At 38.6% G+C, this 25,381-nt stretch overlaps 1 protein-coding gene across 1 annotated transcript in view; it reads left to right on the top strand.

The window, feature by feature from the left end:
- Window positions 1-25,381, top strand: part of LOC124162347 — a 494,698-nt gene that overhangs the window by 347,701 nt on the left and 121,616 nt on the right. The window contains exon 7 of the mRNA XM_046538856.1: window positions 19,466-19,669. Within this exon, the coding sequence (XP_046394812.1) occupies window positions 19,466-19,669 (204 nt within the window). The remainder of the gene's footprint in view (window positions 1-19,465; window positions 19,670-25,381) is intronic.

Consider the following 25,381-nt stretch of genomic DNA (forward strand, 5'->3'; position numbering starts at 1 on the left):
CATATTTTTTACTTTCGCATGGTTATGAAAAATTTGGTTGGTTTCGACTTATAAGTTATCATCAGCATTAAAGTTTTTCGGGGTAAGAATAATCAATTAAAGAGGAAGTACTATATATTCTTTGTTGATGCATAGACATACAACGGTGGTCATATGTTGTGATAGAGAGTATGGGCCTCTGAATGAATTATTCAAAGGTTGATCATAACACCCAGGACCGCCTCATCTCGAACTAACTCTTTGCAGTTCTCTTCTTTCGATGACTCCCATATTTTTTATAAATACTGTTATCAAAGGGTTTGTTTCTGTTTGAATTATTTTAAATATATGTTCTTCCTCTGGACAATCGTATGATAAGCCAATTACGTCGTAATCATAAATTCTCTATCAACAGGCAATGGCAACCCACAGCGGTCGAAAGTTGGGAATAAATTTCGATTTTTATACGATTTATCCTTTTTTCAAATACCCACTTTTATAAGACTATAGCCTATAGCTTCTTATCTTATTCCATAGTGGAAATATTTGTTTATTGATTTTTATATTTTTCGGAAAATATTTGCTATACCTGGTGAATTGAGAGGTTTGAAGGAGCGAGGAGATATTAAAATTTGTAAATGGTGTTAGGTGACCTTTTCGACGGGGCAGGGAAGAAGGAGTACTGGACTTTCGGGGAATATCAGTAAATATCAAGATCATTCCCAAATGAATAATGACATGAGAACGGTATGTCATATCATGAAAAACTTTTCGAAATCCAGGAATTAGAAGTGATTGTAAATATCGTCGCTTCAAACACTCCAAACTTTTATATATTGACCATGATTTAAGACAATTTGGCATTAGCATTGTCATTATTATCCTGGTAAGATACATTGTGTGGAAATTATGGTCTGTAAAATTAAAGTTTGGGATGCGAAGCGAAGCTGCTTTGCCTTTGTGACGATTCCATTTTTAAAGTTTTTTTTTGTAGTAATAAGTGCTATTGAAGAAGATGAAATTTTTACTTATCATGCAACTATTTTTTGAGACAACCGTTATGAAAGATGATAAAGAGTAGTCGAACCCGATCATCTCAATAGGTGGTTACGTAATATAATGCAAAATTGTATCTTATTCCCAATTTCATGATTAAAAATTTACATTACATCGCCCTGAGTACCTGAACATACTGGGAAATAGATTGACCTATTGCCTCCTACATAGGAGTGAGCAGGGGTTTTTCATTCTTGCACTGTGCCCGCTTGCAATCTCAGGCCATGGGGCCCCTCACCATATTTCCTCCCTTGGCCCCATCCCCTCCACCTGGTCATATGGTCGTCCCATTCCCCCTGGCATCTCTCTGTTCCCATTTTTCTCTGCCCCTCCCCCCTCTCGCCCTCCGACACCCTCCATGGCACGGCGAGTGCGCTTCGAGCTATGCTAAGCCAAGCTCAAGCGTGCAATTCGGAGTTTTGCCTCGTGCACTCCCGCATTCCCTCTACGGGAGAGCGGAGGACGCCCAAGTTCCCCCTTCCCGCCTCATCCCTCCCAAACCCAAGCCTCACAACGCATGCTGCCCCCTTTCCTCGGTCACTTCGGGGTCACGAAATCTACGCGGTCACTTCCGCAGAACAAGTATTTTTTCTCTTTTTCCTGACGTTTTAGATATTATTTTACTGACGTTTTATCAATTTTTCAAGGTATTCTACTTAAGTGTTGATACTCGGGCGTATTTTACTTGCTTGAAATGTATCTTTCATCTAGATAGTTCTTTCTTACAATTTACTCAATTCTTACAATTACGTACTGAATGCCCTGGATGGTGGTAAATCCACTTAGGTTAATCCATCGATCCCGCAACCTATAGCTTGACAGTCGGGGACATTACCCCAGGGTCACCTAGGCCGGTAGTTAAATTATAGAACGTAGTTAACATTTGATTATATCTCTAATAAAATTTTTCATCTTAAGATATACTCCTTCAGCATTTTAAAAATTTGAAGTTCAGTCAAATATTAATTAACGTCTAAAATACGTACTTTGAAAATTTCAAGACGATAGCGTATGTTTTGAATGAATAATTCATTTCGATAATATACGGGTCGAGCCGGAGTTAAGCGTGCCCGTTAGAGGCCACATCCTTCGCTTCCGCCCGACCGGATGTATTTTATTTCTTTTTTATGAAGTGTTACTCCATCAGAACTTCTCTATCATCTAGAAATTTGCGTGTCATAAAAGATAACTTTTTTCCTACATTTCAAGTGTAAAATGTTTATCCCTGAAAAAATACCTAGGTTATATTTTCGTATATGAGATGCAGGAAAATGATGATATAGGTCCACTCCAAAAATTCCTAAAATTTCTAAATTATAACTTCCGTTTAAAAAGCGTTACGTGTCGGGAAAAAAAGACCTGCCGAGGAAGCGAGGCTAACGCGACCTCTAACGAAGATTCCACCGTGATCTGGACGCTTCCTAACAAATCCGTGCCTTTCGCATGTCTTTTAAAAAAAAGCCTTCATTTTATATTTTATTTCTACATCTGATGCTCAATATTGGTGAATGTTGCACAAAATGTGGAAAATAAACTTCTTATGCTTAAATAAACGTGCTTATTCCTGATTGGTTAGTCGAGCGCCATTTTCATGAAAACAACGTGATATGATTTCGATTACAATACGATTTTATTTCAAATGACCAATTTTATTTTCATCAAAAAGGCCATGTGTATCAATCGTCAGACGCAATGCTAATTTTTTTTACATAATTTGTTTAAAAAATACTCGATTTCATAGGTATCATTCAGTGATGTCGAAAAACAGCATTTGTGGCCATCACACGGACAATTTAACCTTTTCTTATTCCTTACGTGTTTTGGCTTGAATGGCATTTATCAAAAAATGACTAAAAAGTTAAAATGGTCTGTTAAAAAAATTCTGATCAGAATGGTTTCGATCACTTTTCAATCGAACGATTCATTCTTATGGGTTGACAACGCAATCAGAATTCGTCATATTTGAAAATTTTCATTCCGACGACGATACGAAACCTCGTAGTGTTCCGTCGGAGTGATAAATTATCGTCTAGATACAACTAATTCAGGGAAGATGTAGCTAAAATTCATCTAATTATTATTAAATCATTCTACTGATTAAGGCAGGTTTCCATGGAGTACTTAAGAAGCAGTTTATCAGCGCAACAAATTCCTGTCGCTTGGAAACCATTCGGAACCAAACGTTCGTAGTGAAAACCCATCGGAGTAATTCCGATCAGTGCCATCCATGCACATACCCTCAGGGAGCGATTTGTGTTCCTCATGAGCGGTGGACGCCATCCTGCAAAAACTGGCTATACGTCATGCAACCTCCCCCAGCAGCGGCAACGAACGCCGGGTTGGTGGCATCTTCAGTGCACGCTGAATGCTCTATCTGCTCCCGGAAACCGCGCTCTCTCATGGTTCCCGTCCCCGCTGTAATGCGTTTCTTTTGCGGTGATGGACTTCCCATATCACTCCTCGACCTCATCGTCTGCTCAGAGGCAGCAGCGCAGTGGACTGCGGTGCTGCAGCAAGAAATAATGAAGGCTAGGATGTCAAATGGAAAAAAAGTTCCAGATACACGAATCACGGCTTGATTGGTCAAGGTATGATTCATCGAGTACCATGGCAAAGGATGCACGACATTCGGACGTGACTCTGAAGCCTCCTTGGATTTGCATTTTAAATTGCGCTTCGATTCGTTAGAAAATTTCTTCGCTGGCCTCGGTGGCGCCGGGGTAACGTCCTCGCCTGCCAAATCAGAGGTTATGGGTTCAAGTCCCGCCTGGGTTGGTCTCCCCTGTCCAGGGCACGATTGTTCGTGTACGTTTACTTGTTGCTGTTGCTGTGCTGAATATCCCGATGTAAAATGGCCAATGCGAGATATATTCGGTGGTTTGAGAATAAAATAAAAATAAATAAAATTATACCGGACCCTTCTGTTTACGAAGGTAATTTGTCATTCGTTTGGTGAGTTGTGAAGTATTATGCGGAATTTTTTATGAAAAAACGTAATTAGTAATAAGCTGAGTTCTTTATGGACTATTCGGTGTTTGGATACATATCATATTCCATTCCTTTGTGTAATACTGTAAGATTTCCATTAGTTCGATAGTATTTTTAAATAAAACTATCAGCCAACGGCTCTCCACAATTAATGCAAAGGTTTTCAATATGGTTACTTGAAGCTAAATCAGTATAGCTGAACTTTCCTTTTCATGATAGAAAAATTTCATAACCATGCTGAACCTTATATATACATGCTCTCTGTTAATGTAGATTAATGCTATTACAATTATTAACTATGGTAAAACTAACGGTGATGAAACTTAGGTGTTTTTAATTTAATGATGATTGTATTTGTGTAAAACGCTTCAATTTCTATGGTGCGTACGACTTACAAGCACGGAAATGGATTTTTAGAGATGAAGAAACTTGTTTTCTGTACTTAGAGATGTTATCATCCTCTGCCATGACGTAACTCAGAAAATATGTTGAAGGGCTAGGAGCGTTGAGCCCTAATGGTGGGGAACGTGTGACACCGTCTTTCGGTAGCAGCAAAGACGTCAGTGTGTTAGTGGGTCATGGCCACGGTAGGCCTCGCAAGGTATTCATCCCAGCTGTACGTTGCGCTCATTGCCGTCCGGATGAAGGGGCAATCTGCCTTACTGCTCCAAAAAGATCTGGGTTCCCTCCCATTATCGCATTCATGAAGTACGATATTGACTATGTCACGTTTTCGAGGAGTTTATTTCTACGTATCTTCCTATCTTTTCCTATCTTGGTCGGACTCAAGTTTGCGGCACGGATAAGTAGGGTCAGTAGTCGTTTGTATGCTATGGTATTTGGAGGAGGTGACCGACTGGTTAGCTAAGGTCATTTGCGCCATGAGGAAAGGGTAGGTAAGGATGGATGGAGAGAAGCCCGGCGTTAGCCTTATGTTACGTTACATCGAAAAAAGCTTTTTAAAAAAATAAAAGATTAAAATAACTACTAACTACTAATTCGTCTCCGCTGATGGAAACATCCTAAGGCATAATTGATTATGCGCGTCAATATTTTATATGAAATTACTGGAACCCTGTATAAACAAATAGCGTATCCTTGTACCCCGTTAAAATCATTTTCGTGTTTCCTCATTTCGAGGGTCTCCTTGAATATTCTGGTTCTGTTTTTTTTTTCGCCAAGCTGGCTACAACAATATCATGACCTCGGGCAGCGTGTGCCGCACCGGCTAGCTTCTCGAGATATCCTGATCAAATCCCCATGCATCTTTTATTCCTATTTTTATGGTTTTTCCCATTTCTCCTTTTGGCATGTGCAACAACTTTATCTATATTCTCTCCCTCCGTTTTTAGAATATATATTTCCTTTGAACTGAGAATGGTGTATCTGATTTGCCTGCATGTTTTAAATCCTGTTGTAACATCGTATTTCTGTCGAATTCTGGCTATTATGTCGTAGGGCCCCCGTAATTTATGGTAGTTACGCCCTATTTCTGTCGTGAGCTTCTTTTTCGTCATCCGGTGGCCGACGCGAAGATTTCAGTTTTCTAGAATTGTTCTTCTGTGTGTCTCTTCGTACGCATCCATTATTCATAAGCATTGTCGTTGAGTGATTTTATTCATCATCCCCATTGTCTTCGTCACTCTGACTTATTGATCGGTGGATCATAGTCACCACTATGCCTCTGATTTGTGATGGATATTGATGAAAACTGGCTAGATGATATCTATTGAAGTTTCATTAGTTTTCTGTTATTTGAGTGCCAAATGGTCCCGTCTTCTCTTCTGGTTATGAGGACATCGAGAAAGAGTAGCTTCCCGCCAATTTTCTTATCCCTCGTGAAATGGATGTTGTCTTCGACAGTATTTAAGTAATCATAAAAGTGAAGTTTCCTGCAATGTGGGGAAAACTATTGGTAGATACTTGAAATTGTGACGCTGTTGTGTCCAGAAGAAGATCGCTGGACATCAAGGAACGCGAAATTTTTAACCAAATGATATTCCGGTGCATAATTTCAAATCATACTTACTGCCTCCTTATTTAATAATAACTATGGCCATTTAAATTCATAATGTAAATTTAAATTAATTTATCCTGATTTTACGAATCTAAAGCACGTTACTTCGTAGAAACGGGACGAAAGAAAAATGACACGAAGAAAGACGGGACGAGTATCAAAGCAATTAAGACGTTAACAGACCCAATGTCTATTGAAATACAAAAGCATAACTATCATAAGCATATTAAAATAATATTTAAATAAAATTATGATATTTAAATAATATTTTTTGCAAAAATATCGTCCGATAACAGTTTTTTTCCAGTGAAGCCTTGCAGTTTAGCCTCGTCAATTCTACAGAATGGTTTTTGGGTGGCACAAATCACCTGGGAAACAGCGCGCGGTGATATAACTGGTTTTAATAGAAAATTTCCGTGAAAATGCGTCCTAGATGTATTAAGTGCTGCTTCCTAAACTTTTTCGTTGCTATTTTAACTAGAAATCCAATTGGTCGTAGTAAGAGCTTGAAAACATACATAATCAGTGAAATATACAGAATACGTGATCTAATTATTCTGTCGTTCATCGAATGAAAAGGTTATTCCAACGCTTTGAGCGAGGCTATCAGATAAAATAAATGCGGAATACAAACATCCGAAGATCATCATCATAAAAGGTTTGTTAGAGGATACATCGATCTCTAGCTGCATTCTCATTTCATTGATGGACTTAGTATATCAAACGTTAGCGAAAATATGTTTACCACGAAATGCTGTTTTCCTAATCACACGTCAGTAGCAGTATTCAATCAACAGTTTATCCTCATTGCCAAGTGATGGATATGCTGGATTACTCACTTTGTGTATTTACTCCCAATGCTCTTTGAATGCCTAGGTTAAATTAAATGGAACTTAAGAAGATATCCTAATGTTATGCGTTCTTTGTTTGGGTTACTAGCGTTGTTGTTAGTTGATGCTTCTCGTTATTACCGCCATTGTTTATTTTTTTGAGCAATTCATGTTCTCCTGAATCCTCTCTGTCCATCCAGTATGCTTTATAAGCATAACATTGAAATATTAAATACCTGCACTCCCTCTGCAGTACATTCCCTTTGTTGTATTTCTTCATCACCCTTTCATCTCGTGTGATAAATGGCGCATCTCATTCAACCTCGTTTCCTTACATTTTTCCTAAGTTATTCTTCCATTTAGTAGGCGGGTTTTTGCATGTTTTTGGTGGTGTACCGGTGTTTTGGTTTTTGCATGATACCCACAAGTAGGATTTCATGAGAGGCATACTTAGTATGGGCACAAAGAAGCGTTTTATTTTCTTCCAGCAATGAGCGTTCTAGGGCATCTACACTTATTTACCTTTTCTATTTTATGTATTATTTTTGCCATTTATAGCAACAACCGTTGCTATGATTTTCATTAATTCCCATTTTTACATGAATTGTGAAAAAGGTATTAACATAAAGCGGATTTGAAGTCACTAAATGTCTACCGCCTGTCATGGGGTATGCAGCAGGTAAAAAAAATAAATGAAGATATGGTTAAATCGTGAGCCCTTCTTCTGCTACAAGGTGGTAGCCAAAGGAGTGCTTTTGTTCCTTAAGGAAATTAAAGATTTAAGAAACCTTTTATACTCTTATTGGAATAGAGACTTTGGAGTTTTAGTTCCTTCAAAGAAGGGTACAAGGTTAAGATGGATTTTCCCTGTCGTGAATTAAAATTTAACTTACCTCCAGCGCTCATGAGTGCACTTTATCCATTGCTCGGGAAGTTTCCTTCAGCAACCAGTTATTTAGCTAAGAACTCTTTGGTTTCTATGCTAATTTGCATGATTTATACGGAGAAGGAATGGAGAAGAGAGCAACAGTCTCTCGTAAATTATGCGGCCCTAGATGAACATACGCCTCGTAAAACAACTCCGGCTGCAGGCCAGGCTGTCACTCATAATTCTAAAAAAAAAAACTTTTTTTATCCTTCATGTCATATAGCAATGAATATTAAAATTTTTCCATTCAATGTATGTAACTTTAACCAATTTTTTTCCTGTGTAAAGGAAGAGGAGTTCTTTGGCTATCATCAATTATCACCGTTTTATGGTGAAGTGTCAATCATTGGAAAATGGAAACACCCGAAGCGTTAAAGTTGTCATTGCTCTTTTCATTTGAATGTTGTTCAGAATGTAAGAGCATTTATATGTGTAGAATTACACAAACACATTAATCCACCTTTTAAATAATAATTTTTGTGAAAAAAATTTTTATGATAAGTTTTTATTAAGCTTATTTAAGCTTAAGCTTTTTATTATCAGCTTCAACAGCATATTCATTTTTTAAGCTAAAATAGTCTCACTGTCTATGTGAACTGTGTGTAAGTACCATCAATGCTATACCTGAAGAAGTTAATGTATTTTCGAATTAATGCTTGCAAGTGCAATTGCATTCGTAAATGCATTATCCCCAAGGATTCATTGTATCCATGATATATATGTAACTATCTACGATAGTCCGATTATTTAGAAGATATAACTAATATCAATAATTATTGTAATAAAACCAAATAGTTATTTGCATTTTTCCTCGAAAGTGTACTCTTTAATTCGCCATCGAGGCCGTCAGTATTTTATCATTGCCGTTCTTAAATTTGAATCCGGGCGATTTTGTTCTGTAAAACTAAAGGTACTAAACAGCTAGATTTTGCGCTAAATCCTTAAAGAATGTTTATGTAGAGAATTTGGTACTACACCTCTAAAGTACCCAGAAATTTGAAGTGACGCTCGGAAGTTTACAATAATATACCGTTTACTGTACCAGAAAGACGTAGGGATCGTTTAGCTGATTTGAAAGCTGTCATTTGCTTCATCCCAGAACTACGGATCAGCTGCTGAACGTTTTATTTGCGGAATTTTGACGTCTATTGTATGAATTTTTAGATAAGACTCAAGTGTATTGAACGATCAAAATATTTTATGGGAATTATGTCATTATTTTACATTTCCTGTAGGGTTCTGACTTGTAATGCGATTAAATTTATTTTAAAATTAACCAATCAACACGGCGCACCTGCCATTTGTTTTATTTTTTGCCGCGAATTTTCACTTCCATCTCGAACATGGAGTAAAGGCAGCTCGAGTGCTACAGCTTGAAATAGGATTTCGTTTTCAGTCCTCCGGTATTCACGTCTCTTAAAAGAAAAATGCGAACGAAGTTCAGCGTGGAGGGTTCTCGTAAAAATCAGATTGCTTTTCGAAATGCATATTCGTGTGAGGGTTTTTATGCGTGCTGTGTATGGAAAAGATATTTTCGATCGTGGGGAAGTATCGCAAATAAGCAAGGCAGGCCATTGCGGTACCAAATCATGACGTGAAATTTCTGAATGGCGTTGAATCGACGACGTGATTTTGTGAAATTCTTCAACGTTGGTTTGCTGGAAATATATGGATCCAAGACCTGATTTTCTATATTTCATCGCGATTTCATCTATGAGAACCACTATCGATGCTGAAGCTTTTTTCATCCAGGCACTCACAAGTTTTTTTATCATTATAAAATAGAAGCAGCTGAATTTACGAATTTTTCGTGTTTTTATGATTTCTGGAAACTCAGGCGTAGAGATAACAGCGTACTGCTTGAGGGTATGTTAAAAACACGTAATTTTCAAAAATTACTTCCTGCGAAACTAAGTACGTAGCATTTATGATTTTAATTAATAGAAAGACTAGGATATCAGGAAACTATGCTACTTTCAGGGCGGCAGTCAATATGAATTCACCTTCTGAAATTTAGGACTTTACCAACATAAATGCATGCGTGAGGGCTATTTATAAACACTTTTTATTCTATCGGATGGCGTCCTCTGCCAGGTACGAGGGCATAAGTTGAATCCGTGCGGGATATTTTCTCGCAAGTGTATTTCGCGTAGCTCATTTATATTCCTTGGCAAATATACGGAGCTATTATTTTAGGAGGCTGGATGGGCGACCAAAAAAAAAGGTTGTCGTAACGAGATACTATCCTTGTTTCCTGCGAGCGGGTAGCTCTAGCCGGGAGGAAGGAAGGCAGGTATGGACGGAGCACCGCGGGTGGGGTTGTCCTTTCCCATTACGTCTCGGGTTGCCGCCGGGGTTCCCTTCATCTTGCTTGAAGATGTCGCTCCCGGCGGGGCGCCATGCGAAAGACACAACGCACACTCGTGTCGTGGGCCCAGGGCGACCTTGACTTTTCCTATCTCCTCTGTCTCCCTCTCGACGTACTCGGAATATACGGAGATTAGGAGGTGGTGCCTTGACCAGTCGTGACGGTGAGCGCCGCAGGAAGCACTCCTTCCTGGAGCGAGATTGAATTTCATTTGACAGGTCTACAGTTACCTGCTCTGAAGGATTCAGAGGGGTACCTTTATGTGGCCGGAAGGAGAGTGTTAATGGGTATTTTAGCGTTTTTTTTGTCACGTTTGCAGACGCGTGTTGAATCTTTGAAGTTTTTGATGTGGGAACTTGAGTGTTAAATTCCTCCTTTTGCTCGTGGAGGGGGAAAAATAATGGTTTATGTTACTCTTAAGAAAAACATTCTTGTCTGCGGAATTACATGCAACTGTTACTTGTCGCGTGTTGGATCTTTGGAGTTTTAGTCGTGGAAATAAGTTTTTATTTCCTTCCTTTGTTTGTGGAGGGGAATAATAATGATTATATTGTAAGGTAAATATTCTTGTGTGCGGAAGTTGTTGCAAACTATAACATGTCGCGTTTGGAGTCATGTGTTGGATATTTTGAAGTTTCAGGCGTGATAACTAAGTATTTAATCCCTCCCTTTGCTCGAGTAGGGGAAAATGGTTTTATTTTAAAGAAAATATTCTTGTGTGCGGAATTTCATGCAACTGTAACATGTTGTGTATGTAGTCGCATGGCGGTTTCCTTGAATCTTGGGTTGTGGGAACTAAGTTTTTTAAGTTCTCCCTTTGCTCCTGGGAGGATTTAAGATGTCGCTTTACATAATAATGGTTTAAATATGTCTCAAAGGAAATATTCTTAAGTGCGGAATTTCATGCAATTTTAACCATCAATATCTCCGGAAATCACAGACGTCAATTGTATTAATTTTTCGCAGGGAATTGTTTTATTCAAATACATGAGGTATTAATTTCAGTTACATCTGAAATTTTATTTTCATTTTTAATAAATTATGATCTGTATCAAGAGACCTCAATATCATTTGCATAGCGTATAATATTCTCCTTATACAAAACCAAATACTGTATTGGAAAGTAAAGTGATTGATATTATTCGTTGAATATTCTTAGATAAAAGATATAAAATAACATAAAAAACACTGTAACTACTTCAATATATGTATAATACAACTTTGTAGTCTCAAAAAACCGTAATGATTGGGGCCCACTTTTTATTTTCCTAATTCCTTTGGCTAAAGATAGATTGTCTCGATGTTATTAAAAGTTGGTACCCAGTGAGCATTCTATCCGTTAAATCCGGGATTAGAAACAGCAGCAGTGTAGGCTCTCAGTTGAGAGGACGAAGTAGATAATTGTGTTTGTTCTGAAATGAACTCAAGAAGGTATATTAATTTCATATGCGAGCTTTGGCAGCACTCGAGCTTCTGCAGATGGAATTATGCCTTGAGTTCTTGAGGAAGTCTTTAAGGATATCTTTCGCCGTGTTCGTGCCCAGGGTAAGGTTGTTATTTTCTACGGAATATGAAGAGAATGAAACTTACTTAAGTGTGTTTCAGATTAATTTATGGAATTGTGAATATTGTCCGGAATCCCGAATACAGCCAGTCGCTATTTACCCAGCCATGAGGTTGAATACTTTGAATTCTAATGAAGGCGAGCGTCAGGTCAGAATCTAATTGTCTTAATAACGTCAATGGATGGAACTTGAGCAATGGCTGTAATTTGTTTATTTTCATAAACTCCGCCAGCTTTTTAGCTAATTAGATACATTTTGTTGTGGTAAAGAAAATAGAATTAGTTTTTTTAAGAAAAACACCAGAGTTTAGAAGCGGCTGGAATGCTATTGCATATTTTTTAGGCTTCTGACAATTTTTTAAAATATTTTCATTCGACACCATTATAAAATTTCCATAAAAATAAATATAGTAAAAATACGAAAATAAATAACATACATAAAATGGCGCTTAAAGATAAATCATCATTCCCATTAATTTTTTTAGTAATGCCTGCAAAAATAATCTGTACATAAGTAGCCTGTTACCTAAAAGCTCTGAAAACTTGATTATATATCTTTTATCAGCATTTTCTATATAAATTAAAACTTAGCTTTCATAAATATAAAACCTCATTCATCGCCTCTTTTGTGGATAATTCTGTGATTTCAATGAGATAATTGTAGGTTATCGCGTAGCCTCTTCCGTTTAGGCTTGGCATTTACTTCATCCCTGCAGGTTAAGAATATATCTTTGAATAAAGCTTCGCAGCTTCCAATTTCATTTAAAGGAGTTTCCATCTAACAGAAGTGATTGATACACGTATTCAGGTGAACACAAATACATGTTAAACGATTTTAATTTTTCCTGCTGAATACTGTTAATGAATTATTCTCGGGTTTTCAGCCAGGTCAATTACTTTCGTAGAAGCCGACTTTCGAGAAACGACTTGCCTCTCGTCTTCAAGGCCGTGTCGCTCTTTGGAAGTCCATTTTCACACAATTTTACAAATTTTCAGTGTGAAATTGGACTTCTATAGAGTAACACGGCCTTGAAGATGGGAGACAAGTCGTCTCTCGAAATGACGCGTCGTTTCTCAACAACGGATCAAAATTATGAAAAATGGCATACAAATCCATAATCAACCATCATTTGTGAGTATTTGTGCCAAGTTTCAGGTCCCTATCTCAAAAAAAGCCATTTTGGACTTTTGTCCGGCTTTTTCCGATTTCGGACCACTATGTGCGACGGTTTATACGAATGAATTAACCTGGCTGAGAACCCGAGAAGAATTCACAAATACATGTTTCTTGCGGCTTCTGTTTTGAAGTTAATTTTGTTCATTCGTTGAATTCTAAGCTTAAAGACATGTGGAAAGAACTATTATCGTCTGTGACTCACTCCGCAATTGCTTGTTTGTTCATCATATCATTGATAAGGCAATAGTGGTGCACTATTTCTAATATAAATTTACTTCGTTTCTCTTTGTACTTCTGTTACAGTCACTTCGATATTCCATGAGTTATTTTTAACGATCTAGGAAAGAGCAGAGAAGTTTGTTAAAAGAGCTTTTTCGACACCCCGAGGCCTTATCTGGGTATTCGAGAATTATTTAATCCTATCAAAAAACAACTCCTCCGCTCTGTGTTTTCTATTCCATTCATTCAGAAGAAACGTTACTCAGATGAGTAATGTTATTTTTCAAATTTTCTCTTTTATTTTTTAGGGACCTAATCTTGGCTCTGTAGAAATGATCTTTTGCCGACTTCAGAGTCAAATTGAATATTTCACTGAGTCGATGAAAAGACCGATAATAACGAAAATAAGGGAATTTTCCTTAGACGTCAAAAGTCTTTGAAATTACTCAAATTTTGGCAAAGAAAATTTTCTTAGTTATGTCATCGGTCTTTGTATATATTTATATCCATTAAATCCATAAGCAGTATTTTGATTTAACCCATTAGTTAGTTTTAATTTTTTGCTGCATTTTTCCCTCGTATTGTTTGTAGTGGTATCTATGCTTTATTTATGGTCCATGCAAGTAAGTTGTCTGCTCTGATTTTTTGACCTGTGCTGCGTGCGCAAAGGATACGAGATGAAATTTATGAACAAAAATATAAAAAGATGCAGTGATATCGCATAGAACCTGACCCACCTACTTATGTTAGTTGCAATTTTAGTTTTCTTCATGTTTATCTCTAGTTGCTGCGTAAAAGAGAACACGCCAGCTCAGTGGATAATATTCTAACTTTCTGATGGGGCAGTGAAACCAAATGATAAAATCCAAATGAATTATGTATGTTAGTCCTTTTCAAACAGAAAATGGTTTAACATGAACCATTTCCAGAGTTGGATGATAGCATTTAATGAGACTTCAAATGGATAACTACTTCTCGTAATTTATTTATTGCCACTGTGAATGCAGGCAGGACTTGAACAATACCATACGTTCAGGGGCATTGGATATGTGAATAGTTTACCATTTATTTAAAGAACTATTGAGAGTTTGATCGTAAACACAGAAACGTGGTTGATTCTTCGTTTTCAATGCAATAGCTCTGAGCAAATTATCAACTGAATTGAACTAGTATGCTAAAGGTTGGAAAATATATGAGATGGAATCAACGACCTCCAAAATGAGGGCCCTTGTGATTAAGATGACCGTTTGAATTTCCTTTGCAAAATGAAAGTGAATTACTTATCGGCTGAATTCAAAGGAGAATTCCAGGAAGTAAGCTTAGGTCATTCTGTATCTCCATCCCCATGATAACTTCCTATCTCGATTGGTGCAAAGCGTACCCATGAGCGGCGATGAGGACATGTGTAGCTATAAGAGGTCAAAGGCGACGATACCGTAAATGCAATCAGGGATCCTGAATTATATTCCTCAGTTATCTTGTCAACGAGGGATAGAAGCTAACGAGATAAGCGAGATGATGCAGCTGCATGCTGATTCCCTAAGGGAATTATAGTGAATCATATTGAGCTCCTCTCAAGCGTCTACTTACGCATACAGACCAGTCCAGCAATGGGACGTTAATACATGATGATGCAGGTAGAATATGATGTAATCCTGTCCCCAGGGTAATCGTTGCTGAACGAAGGAAAAGCCTCCGAGGAATAAGTTTTCAGTACACAAAGGCAGTGGAGAAGAAATTTCTATCGCTGAGGGGTGAATTCATTACGTCGATAAGATGAAGCAGGTCAGGTAGCTCAACCCTCGGGGTCTTTATTCGAAATGGCTATAAATAACGTGAGGCAGCTGGTTACCTAATCATTTTCATCATTTCGTGATACCAAATTTATAAAACTGTAGGTACGCAAAACATAGTACTCTTGTGTTATATTCATGCGATTGACATTCAGTAAAGTCAATATACGTGGAACCTGATAAAATTAAAGTCGAGTACTGGCAACGGCTCGGTGGAATTAATTTTGGAATTCCACATTCAAGGGATCACTCAGAATGAAAATCTTTTGCATTTTTTTACCTCACATATTGTATAAATTGTGTAGAAGAGAATTGTTTTTTAAACACCAAAGGCCCATTTTTTATTTTTACCACATTGGACTCTGTTCTCATCGGAATATGAAAACCTTTTTGATGTTCACATTCTTTCTCCTACTCCGTGTTTATATATATATATTCATTTTCCCTACTCTGCGCCTCAAAATTCCTCCGGTACACCTGATTATTCCCCTGTCCGTATAGTTTTGAGTTGATGAAGTTTATTGCTATGAAATTTATATGCCAACACAAATTTAGACGATAAAAGAAAGAGAAAATTGGATTTTCCCTTCCCTAAAGAGAATGGAATACCGTCATGAAATTCGTACATTGCTAATGGAGCGAGATAAAAAAACGTAGTCCTCATCACATCGTATGCATTTGGGCCACAAGCGCTCTTCCAAATTGATGGATTTTTCGATATTTTCCGTGACAATCCGCCGTTGCGCGAATGGTTCCGAGCATTTTTATAGTCAATGCCTCGCTGCTCAATTACACTGACCTGAAATTGGAATCGTAACTGCCCCGAAAATTCATTAATACATAGCACACATCCATACAAAATCGTCAATCAAAGGAATGAGAAGGATGTGTGATATTGAAAGAGAGCGCAATTGAATTCTACGTAAAGAATTAGCATTTGCACGAAAAATTATGGGGGACATGACGAGTGACGCTTCTATAGAGTCTGCATTGGTGATGTGTCCATCCACCAATGTCCACGCTGGTAATCCTTGCTCATCTAACGATGCACGAGCGCAGAAAATGGATATCCAAAGTTTTTCAGCGGTTACCATTCACATATTTCAATTGTACCCACGAGGCCGACTCATTCCAGCGTGGTATCGTCAATAATTGTCATCAAGAGCTCAGTGTTCACGACCATTCGATTGGCCTAGTTAGGTTTGTATCCCTCTTTTTTTCTCCGAGTAAATGCCATTCCTAATTTCCTCTCCCGATCGTCGACTCCGAATGCTGGTCACGGCAGTCCACGACTCGGAAGTTCTACATACTGTTGAGTGAATTACAGTGTATTGCAGCATACCCTTCGTTTGTACGGCAAACCTGGTTTAATGCACATTTAATGTTAGCAGATGAATTTCAAGTCTCATGAAGAAATAAAAGAATATATCAAAATGGTGGCTAGAGCTTTGACTTCCCACCCTTTGGGCTCGAGTTCAAATCCCTGTGGGAGTAGAGAATTTTCAGAGACTCTCCGATCCCAGCTTGAATGTTGTGTGATGGACACATCAGGTGCAACATTCTGTCCGTCGGATGGGACGTTAAGCCGTGGTCCCCTTGTCGGCTTTCGTTAATAAGAACAGATCAGTGCTGGCACCGCGTTTCTCTCCACCCATCCGTATGGCGCAAATGACCTCAGCTATGGGTCGTCTCCTTCAAATACCAGCACCATAATTCAAAACATTAAGGTAATTCTCGGCAAAATCTTGAAAAAAAGATTTTTTAAATTTATAATACCGTCAATTTTGATGTTTATTGGTGATGAAAATTGAAAAATGGCGAATCAAATAGCATATTAGGTCTGTTATTACTAGGATTAGGAATTCTTTGATTCGGAACGTCTTGAATCATATTGGTTGTAAGAATTCCTTTTGGCAAAGACTTTTCCATTTTCGCTGCGTATTTACACTATAGGTGGTAGGTAAATTCATAAGTTTATATTCCTTAAAATTATTAGGCTACCAAGGACACGTTTTGTTGTCGTTACAATCTCTTTGATGGATTCACTAAATAAAGGAAGAAAGAAATGGGTGCTAAAAATTTTGGTACCTCAACGATAGAAGATTAGTGAGGAGTATTCGTAAAGTCCCATCTAATTGCGATATTTTAGATTTTTTCGCCTTCTAATGGTTAGTCTGTGAAATTCCATGTATTTAACGTGAATTACGTGATCGTATTCTAATCTATTTTTTAAATTATTTCAATATTCACTTCTCTAGATCGTTCTATTTAAGTTTTGACCGTAAAATATTTCATAGCTGAAATTTCTTGATATTACACTTTTGCTTCGACTGAGCGTTTTAATTTGCATATTCGTTCATCGCATTAATTTTTTATATTACTCTCGGAGTGATTCAATCCTATGGCCGAATAGGATTGGAGCGGAAGGAGCTTATCCTTGGCTAACTTATTCGCGTTTGTATTTCAAACCTGCAAGGCTGGAGGGGGATTCGCCATAAAACATTTGTACTTTTGACAAAGCTGAGTGATATTTTTAATATTTAAGATACAAATAAATATTTTTCAGTGTCTGCTGTATATTTTATAAACTTTTAAAGGTGATAGTCCAAATTTTAAGGCAGTAATTTTTCACAAAAAATGGCAAAATACAACCGGTCGAAAGGGAAGTAGTCGTCCTCTTGACACTTTGGATCGCTCCCTCTCGACAGGTCGTATTTTGCCTTTTCTCAATCCATTATCAAATCAATTACTCGTTTCATATCAACCTTAACATAATGCTACCACCTATAAAATCAACTTTTTGAATAAACTTGCTGGTTCATTGTTGAAAAAACTTAGCTTAGTAGTCATCATCGTGAAATTTTCAAGTTAAATCCAGCATAAATTGTCTAATATTTGTCTGTATCCTAATTGTAAATATTTTAAACCTGAATAAATATTGAGGCAAAGTTTTCTCGCATGAATAGCTAGCAGGTCTGTTCTAGATACTCTGAAATTTTTAATATAATGGCATCTATCTATACATATAAAATCGGAAAGATAAAAAGGTGAGCTCTACGGCCTCAAGGTCGACTCTGGGGAAAGAAACACTCCACTGGCCGTAAAAGGGGACTTCGTCACAGGCATAAACAAAACACTGTGTGGTATGCTGGAACGGGAAGATTCGCCGCAGCGACCAACCCCAGCCTCTCAACCGGAAACCCTTCACTGACACACGTTAAACAGTGAAGAAACCTTCGCGTGGGATTTTGGGGACCTCGCTAAGGCTGCTTCCGTTGAAACCAATCACTCGCTTAACTCCGAAGGAACCTTCGCAAGGATTCTGGGGATGGGATGTCTGTCTGTCCGCTATGCGTTTCCATATGGCTGCACGGATTGCGAACAAAGTTAGTACATCGGTGTATCTAATGCTCTCGGACCCCGTAGTGCTACTTTCTGTTGCCTCCGACGCGTCCTTTGCGTCGTTTTCTCATTACCGTTTGTTACGTTACATCATACAAATTCTGCGGTTGGACATCCTGACGGATAGGTACCTACACACCTTGAAACACCCAAAGGGAAAAACTATAAAATCCTATATAATTATGAATTCCAATTTTCCAATTTCTCTGGGTAGTATCCTTCCCGAGCAACGCCGTGTAGCCTACTAGTAAGTAATAAAAGACAAATTTTTCGAGAATATAGAACGTCTAAACGTAGTGATGCATTGATTGCTCTCGACTCCGTATTTTGTCTTTCTTTCGAGAGGCGAATCACTCGCCTTCTTATCTTAACTTAATCTTACTTTAAATCTTATCATCCTGGAAAACAATTTTTAACCAACTTGTTCTCACGAAAAAAATCCTATATGGATGAAGATATTATTTTGCTCAAGGCGTGGTTACACAGTCAATTAACACGTTAGAGTTAATGTGTGAACGATATTGGTGGACCGGAACGGAGCATGTGCGAATGCATGAACCGAATTTGAGCCGGTTCTATTTTCTGTTCATGCGTTTGCACAAGTTGGGTGGTTACTTTGCGCATTTTTGTGTTCATTCACGCGTTCATTCATTCACACATTTACAAGCACGTGTAATTACGAGTGTAGCTCGTCAGGAATTCCCGAAGCCAAATACCGCAATGACGCGAGTAGCTCGCCATCAGATTTTCATAATTTTAGCACTATTTAGGGGAACAATATAAATATTTTGAAAGTATAAAAATGTTAAAACATCCATGATGTACATAAAGTATGCATATTTCATGAAATATGGTAAATTGGTAGCAATAAAATGATTTTTTACGAGCAGCGATAGCTGTGTTGTCAAGGCATTTAACTTGATACTTTAAAGTATCAAATAATGGTAATCACTTTTTATTTCACCGTTGTACGTTGATTAAAAACTATATAATATCATTTCATTGTCTACCATTCCATAAAAGAAAAGAAAAAGAAAAAAATCAGTGAATAGGAGCACGATATCCAGAAAGTAAATTGAAGTTGAATGGGTTGATGTATTGTGTAACGAGGCCTTTACACGTTGCTTTTGTGATTTTTCCGCAGGGCGAGGAGTCGACTTATGCGGAGCCGGGTTCGTTCGAGTGCTGGCCGTGCGCCGAGGGTTGCGAGCGGTGCGTGGACGGCAGTCCGTGCATCGCGGCGCTGAACTGGGTGCTGCGCTCCGCCGTGCTCTGCCTCTCCCTCGCCACACTCATCCTGCTCCTGCCGCCGCTCGTGCTCTTCACGTGGAAGTACGCCCACGTCAAGGTAATGACCACCTCCGCGGTAAAGAGATAAGAGAGTCCTAAAGACCCTGGCCTCTCTCTCGCGTAGTGCCTGATGCACTTATGCGGTGCTGTGCACGTGCCGCGTCACGACGGCGGCCAGTCTGCTGGAAGAGTCGAGAGTGCGAGGTCAAATGTGCAAGCGAAATAGCGTCTATCTTTGAGAGTCTAATCCGGCCCAATTCTATAATGGTGAAATGATTACGCATCGGGTAGCTTATTCGGGTTGTATGCCAAGCCAAATGCACTCCTTTTGTCGCTGGCATCCTTTGAAGCGGTCTGTAATGTAATGACTGAGGCTGTCCATATAGTTGACTTCACAGAAAGGTTAATCATTTGTCTAGGAATAATTATTCTGTAATTGATTCTTTAAACTACATTCATTGTTTTATATTCCAATTTTTCAAGAGCAATGCGACCACTTGCATCTATTACAAACTGAAGGCAGTAACCAAAAAGTCTTTTCGCGTTTACGCAGACCAGAGGCTAGTTGATAAGGACCATGAACTAGCGCATTGGAACATGAGAATATGTTGGTGCATGCGTTGCTGTATTGCCCGGTCGAAACGTTATCATACTCGACTCGATACTCGCGAGTAGTTTTCAACTCGACTCGTTACTCGACTTGAGATCAAAAAGTGCTACTCGCACATCCCTGTGGATGGGTCACTATGACTTGACATAACCACTTCATTTTATTTCAAGTGGGGCTGGGTCGATAAAAAAATGTCTAAGTATTCAGTATTAACTTTTTCCGGAGTCAACTCTATCGCTTTTGTTGATGTTAAAGGATACATATTTTACAAAATAAAAATTGGAGGATAACTTTGGATTCGAACCCTCCTAGAACTTCACCGCAACTACCGCGCACGGATTAAACCTACTCGGACCGTTTATGTCTCACATTTTTGGGAGACATAAACGGTCAGTCCAAATATGAATCTAAAGAGAGGAAAAACCTCGCCACGTAGCCCGAAGAAAACATTTCGAAGGCCCAAGGTGTGCAGGGACGTGAGTTTCCTCAGAGCATTCCATCCGCTCGTGCTTATGTCCCTGGAGTTTGACTCCCATTTCCCTAGCTCGGTCACAATCATGTCCATCCTCATCGGCTCTTTGTGACGTAAAGGCAAAGGATGGAGGTTACCTTATGTGCCAACCCTCCAAGTTTTTACCGACCCGGCCCCGTGGGACTCGTGAGTGTCTACAAATTATTGAAAACGATAGTACGCGTCGTGATTTTCGTTGCATTTTTCAAGTTTTTTTCTTGTCCTTTCCTTCACCGCAATGAAGGGTTCTCTAAAGTAATACCCAGCTAGACTACATTTGGTGCTCTATCAGCTCTCAGTGAACAGCTATTTTACTTCATAGCTGTTGCAACTCAGCTATGTCATCACTCGCAATTTTCAATCAGGAAACTAGCAGCATTTCCCTTACATACACGCGAAAATTTTCGTTCTTTAAATGGCTTGAATCGCTTTATGGTGCTATGCACTCTAAATAATTGGACTTGGGAAACGTTAAGGGACTCGTGCTCCAATTATTAACTGGTCGTCAATCGAAATCGTGAATGGGAATCCAATGGATGTTTCCTGCTTCAGTTTATTTGATTCTCAAAATAGGCTAGAGAAATTTTTACTTTAGCCGTTGTTCTATCAACGTTTTACTGGCGCCAGTGTTTAGCTACCGTTATTTTACGTTGGCGCTATTATCACGAATCAATAATCAGTTTAAGGTGTTTTCAATTAAAAAAAATACAGCCTCAGGCCCTTTCTATCCGTGTTCCAAGTCTTTGCTCCATTTTCATAACTCTACATCTCTCTTTATTTCTCCACTAGATATTATTTTTCCACAGATTATCCAAAATCCTTCTTCTAATGTTGACTATGACATTACCCGCTTTTTTTCTTCACTTGGTATCCGTTCGTGCACTTAACCCTTATCATTATCTTTGAAGGGTTTTCTCTCTTCGCGCATTTATTCCCTTTTCATTACGTTTTCGTGCCTTTATAATGAATGTCTGAGGGTAGACATAACCCCGTACTAATCGAGGGGTGCATGAAATTCCCACATTCAGTGTAAGGGGGCGTATTCCTTCTCCTTTACCGACTCGCAGTGTGATAAATTTTGCTTGAGGGTTCCCGAGGGCGTTTGGGATTCGAACCCGGCACACTTTCATTGACAGCCAATTGTTACACTTTAGAGGCAACCACGCTCTCCCGAAAATGTATTTAAATCACTTATTTAGAACAAGATAATACAAATTAGCAGATGTCATTCTGTTGTCAACATTTTAAAAATGTTAAAGAAATTTGTTTAGATGGTCACAGATTCAAATTCCTATTCTATCCGGGTCCTACGCATAAATAGTCGAGGATGAGATGTCCTGGACAAAGAAACTGGATACCATATCACGAATGCCCTTTTGTAGGGATGTTTTTATCACGTATAACATGTGAAATGATATGAGGTGGCATATCTGTTTCCGCATCGCTGCCATACGTGTTGTGCTCATACTTCACTCTTCAAGACTCCAAATAAAGTTTCCGTTTAAAATAGAACTCAATTAGATAACCAAGATATAGTAAAAATTCCTGCATCGGTAAAATTATGTTTCTATCAAAATTATCACCTGCCCTTTCTGGTTTCAATGAAATAATTTTCTTTCAGCTAGACAAAGCAAGGTATTTATTTTGTTCCATATTATGCTTAAATTTCAAGGAAAAGTCACCATTATGTGCTCCAAAGTTTCATGAATTCTATTTATTCAGATGTATTGATGAGGTAAGGCAATCTTCTATTCGCTTCCTTCAGAGTGAATTAAAGTGAAAAAAGTTTCATTTTCATATCGTCTTTAACCATGACCATTTACCTGGCAATGATAAATTAATTTACAAAGTTTTCTCGGAGACCACCAGTTATGAGAATGATTGCCCCTTTCGGGTTTAGCAAAGTTTATTATATCATCGCCTTTGTGAGCTAGTTGTCGAAGTGCTAAATTCAGCACTCATTTCCTGGAACGGGTAGCCTTTTGCTGGAATTTCTGCTCAGATTCTATTAAGTGGCTGTTTTTATTTAATTATATGGTGAGTGCTATGAGTGGTGGCGGATCTATGGGGGCCCCCATTGAATATAATACATTTTACACAAGTGGTAATTTTGTTCGGACTCGCAATACTGCTGGGAGGTTACCCCCTACTTAGCTCCCCCCCCCCTTGTCCCTATCCTGGATCCACCACTGCATGAGTGCATTTATGGATGGAAGTTAAGCCTTAGTTCCTTTGGCACTTCCTTTAAATGCTTCGCCATGAATTTGGAAATGTTAGACAAGTTAATTTGAGTATATCAAGTCATGGGAGATAAATCGAAACTTGAAGCGCGTACGTGGCGGGGCTCCATATTAATAATGAAAGACACTTTCTTTCTTCCACAAGTTTATAAAAATTTATATTTTGTGACCGGTTTCGGCTATTGCACCATTATCAAATGCTATAAATAATTTTCACTGTCAAAAATTTCTTGCAGTGTAATACCTCAAGCAAATTCCTTGTGGTAAAATATGTTTTCGCTCTGAGACCGGCAATTTTCAATTGAAATTTATTTATACTCATAATGTGTAACCGTTATCAACGCTTGGGCCAAAATTATCCATAAGTAAAGACGACACCATAGTTTCGGTCGTCAGCAAAGTCGACTTCCGGTCCCATTTGACGCGCCAATGGCTAAGGGACCCTCGTTGAATGTGCTCGAAGGTCCGGAGGAATCCTTTGCGCAAAATATGGCTCTTTTCTGAAATATGTAGGTATACTTTCCTCTCCTAACACATGCCCTCCGACGGCCAGGGGCGATCCGTCTCCTACACTAGGTAATTTCCCTGGGGCGGTGAGCGCTACAAAATGGTCGCGGTGCCGTGCCGACGGTAATTTAGTTCCCATATTAGACGGGACGCTCCCATGCGGCGCCCTAGGACGAAATTTTGAGCGTGAAATATCTGTCCCTCAGTCCACCAGAAGCATTAAAACAGCCACCGGGTCACGCTTGCGATATTTGATTCCATTCTTGCGGCGGGATTTTTTGCCAAAAAATCTCGGCGTTGGCTTCGTAACGGACGCAGCATTGACGCGGCAAACCAAGACAAACGGCGTTCAGTTTGGTCGCTCTGATTGCTCCCGAGGAAATACTACCTACGGAGAGGGTACCTAGAGCTCCTCTAAAGCTTTCCATGCTGAGCCCATTAGGAAGGTAATGGTGATCTATTTTCGTGCAGTGATTACAGACTCTATCGTAATTACTATCGGCCGTTTCATTACGTTTAATCGTTGTCTAATATTTATAGTGCTCGGAAGTAATTACTCATTTACCCATGCACGTGGGGAGATTACATTGCTCATTTAGATATCCCCGTAGCTCAAAAGCATTAATTGCTCTAGGGGCCGCTTCCTTTAAAGAGGAAAGATTAATCGGAGAGCTTCCCAGTTTTTCTCTCTTCTCTCCATGTTTATCATTAATGAAGGGATTTCGATTCGTCCGAAGGGTCCCTGCCCCATTATTCGCTAACAGTAATTTCGAAGAAGGCGTTAATTTATCCGATATTGCATTTTTGTATCCCTCCCCCATCCCCCCGAACCCGGCTTAATAGCCTCGCGAAAAGAAACGACGAGAAATAAATAATAAAATGTAATGATGAAGCGTTGTATCTGCCTCAGAGGAATCCCATGCCATAGGCGGAAGGGAGGAGAGCCAACTTCAGGCCGCATACATCAAAGCACCGATTTATATGGGGAGCTCTCGAATTTCACCGTGAAATATAACACTGCGGCGGTCAGTACAAATAAAAAGTCCATTCCTGTCCGTGAAAATAGCATTTTATACGCTTTTATAGTCGATTTCACACTGCTTATATGTTTTCCCTAAAAGGTACGAAGTGCATCATTTTCATCCCAAAAGACCACTATTTATTTCTTCTACAGCATTCAAATAAAAAAGTAGGAAATTGTTTTCATGCTTATGACGAAGTTTATTTTATTAATGGGAAATGGAAATGCCATTTTGATATCGGATAACGCTGTGTGTGAGTCCGAAGGTAACGACTGCATCGCTGTGGGATTGTTTATTCAATGGCACATAAATTCTCGAATGTTTGCTAATATAATGTCTTGGACAGTGGATATTGCAGTAATTCTTACTTTTGAAATTTATTTTTGTACGGAATCAATATATTCTCGAGTTATTAAATTGCCTGATCCCTCAAACAAACTTTTTTCCCATGGCTATTCGTGCTACTAATTGTTTCTGTGTAAAAATTCTGGCTTTCCGTTGATTGAAAAAGTGCTTAGCGGTCGTAAATGTCATCCGTCCATCTCGAGTATTCCATTTTTCATGGTCAAAAAAAACATCTTTCTTATTTTGGTGTATTTATTTTCACAAGCCCAGGCTAAATTAACCTGCTAATAAAACCTTTGATGTTGCTATCGTTAAATGTCTTTCTTCAGTATCAAAATTCCAAATTGGAAAATTAGAATTTCGTAGGTTTTGAACAATTCGCTATTTTACTGGGTTTAGTATTGGGGCAATCCATTTCAAATCACCCAGGCCATGTTTCTCAATATTTTTAATAGTCCTGATTTTTTTATAGAGTAGACAATCACAAAACACCATTTTAAAAAAATTTACCAGCCATACTTTTTTTTGGCAGCCA

The sequence above is a fragment of the Ischnura elegans genome, chromosome 1, assembly GCF_921293095.1.
Source record: "Ischnura elegans chromosome 1, ioIscEleg1.1, whole genome shotgun sequence".
Lineage (NCBI taxonomy): Eukaryota > Metazoa > Arthropoda > Insecta > Odonata > Coenagrionidae > Ischnura > Ischnura elegans.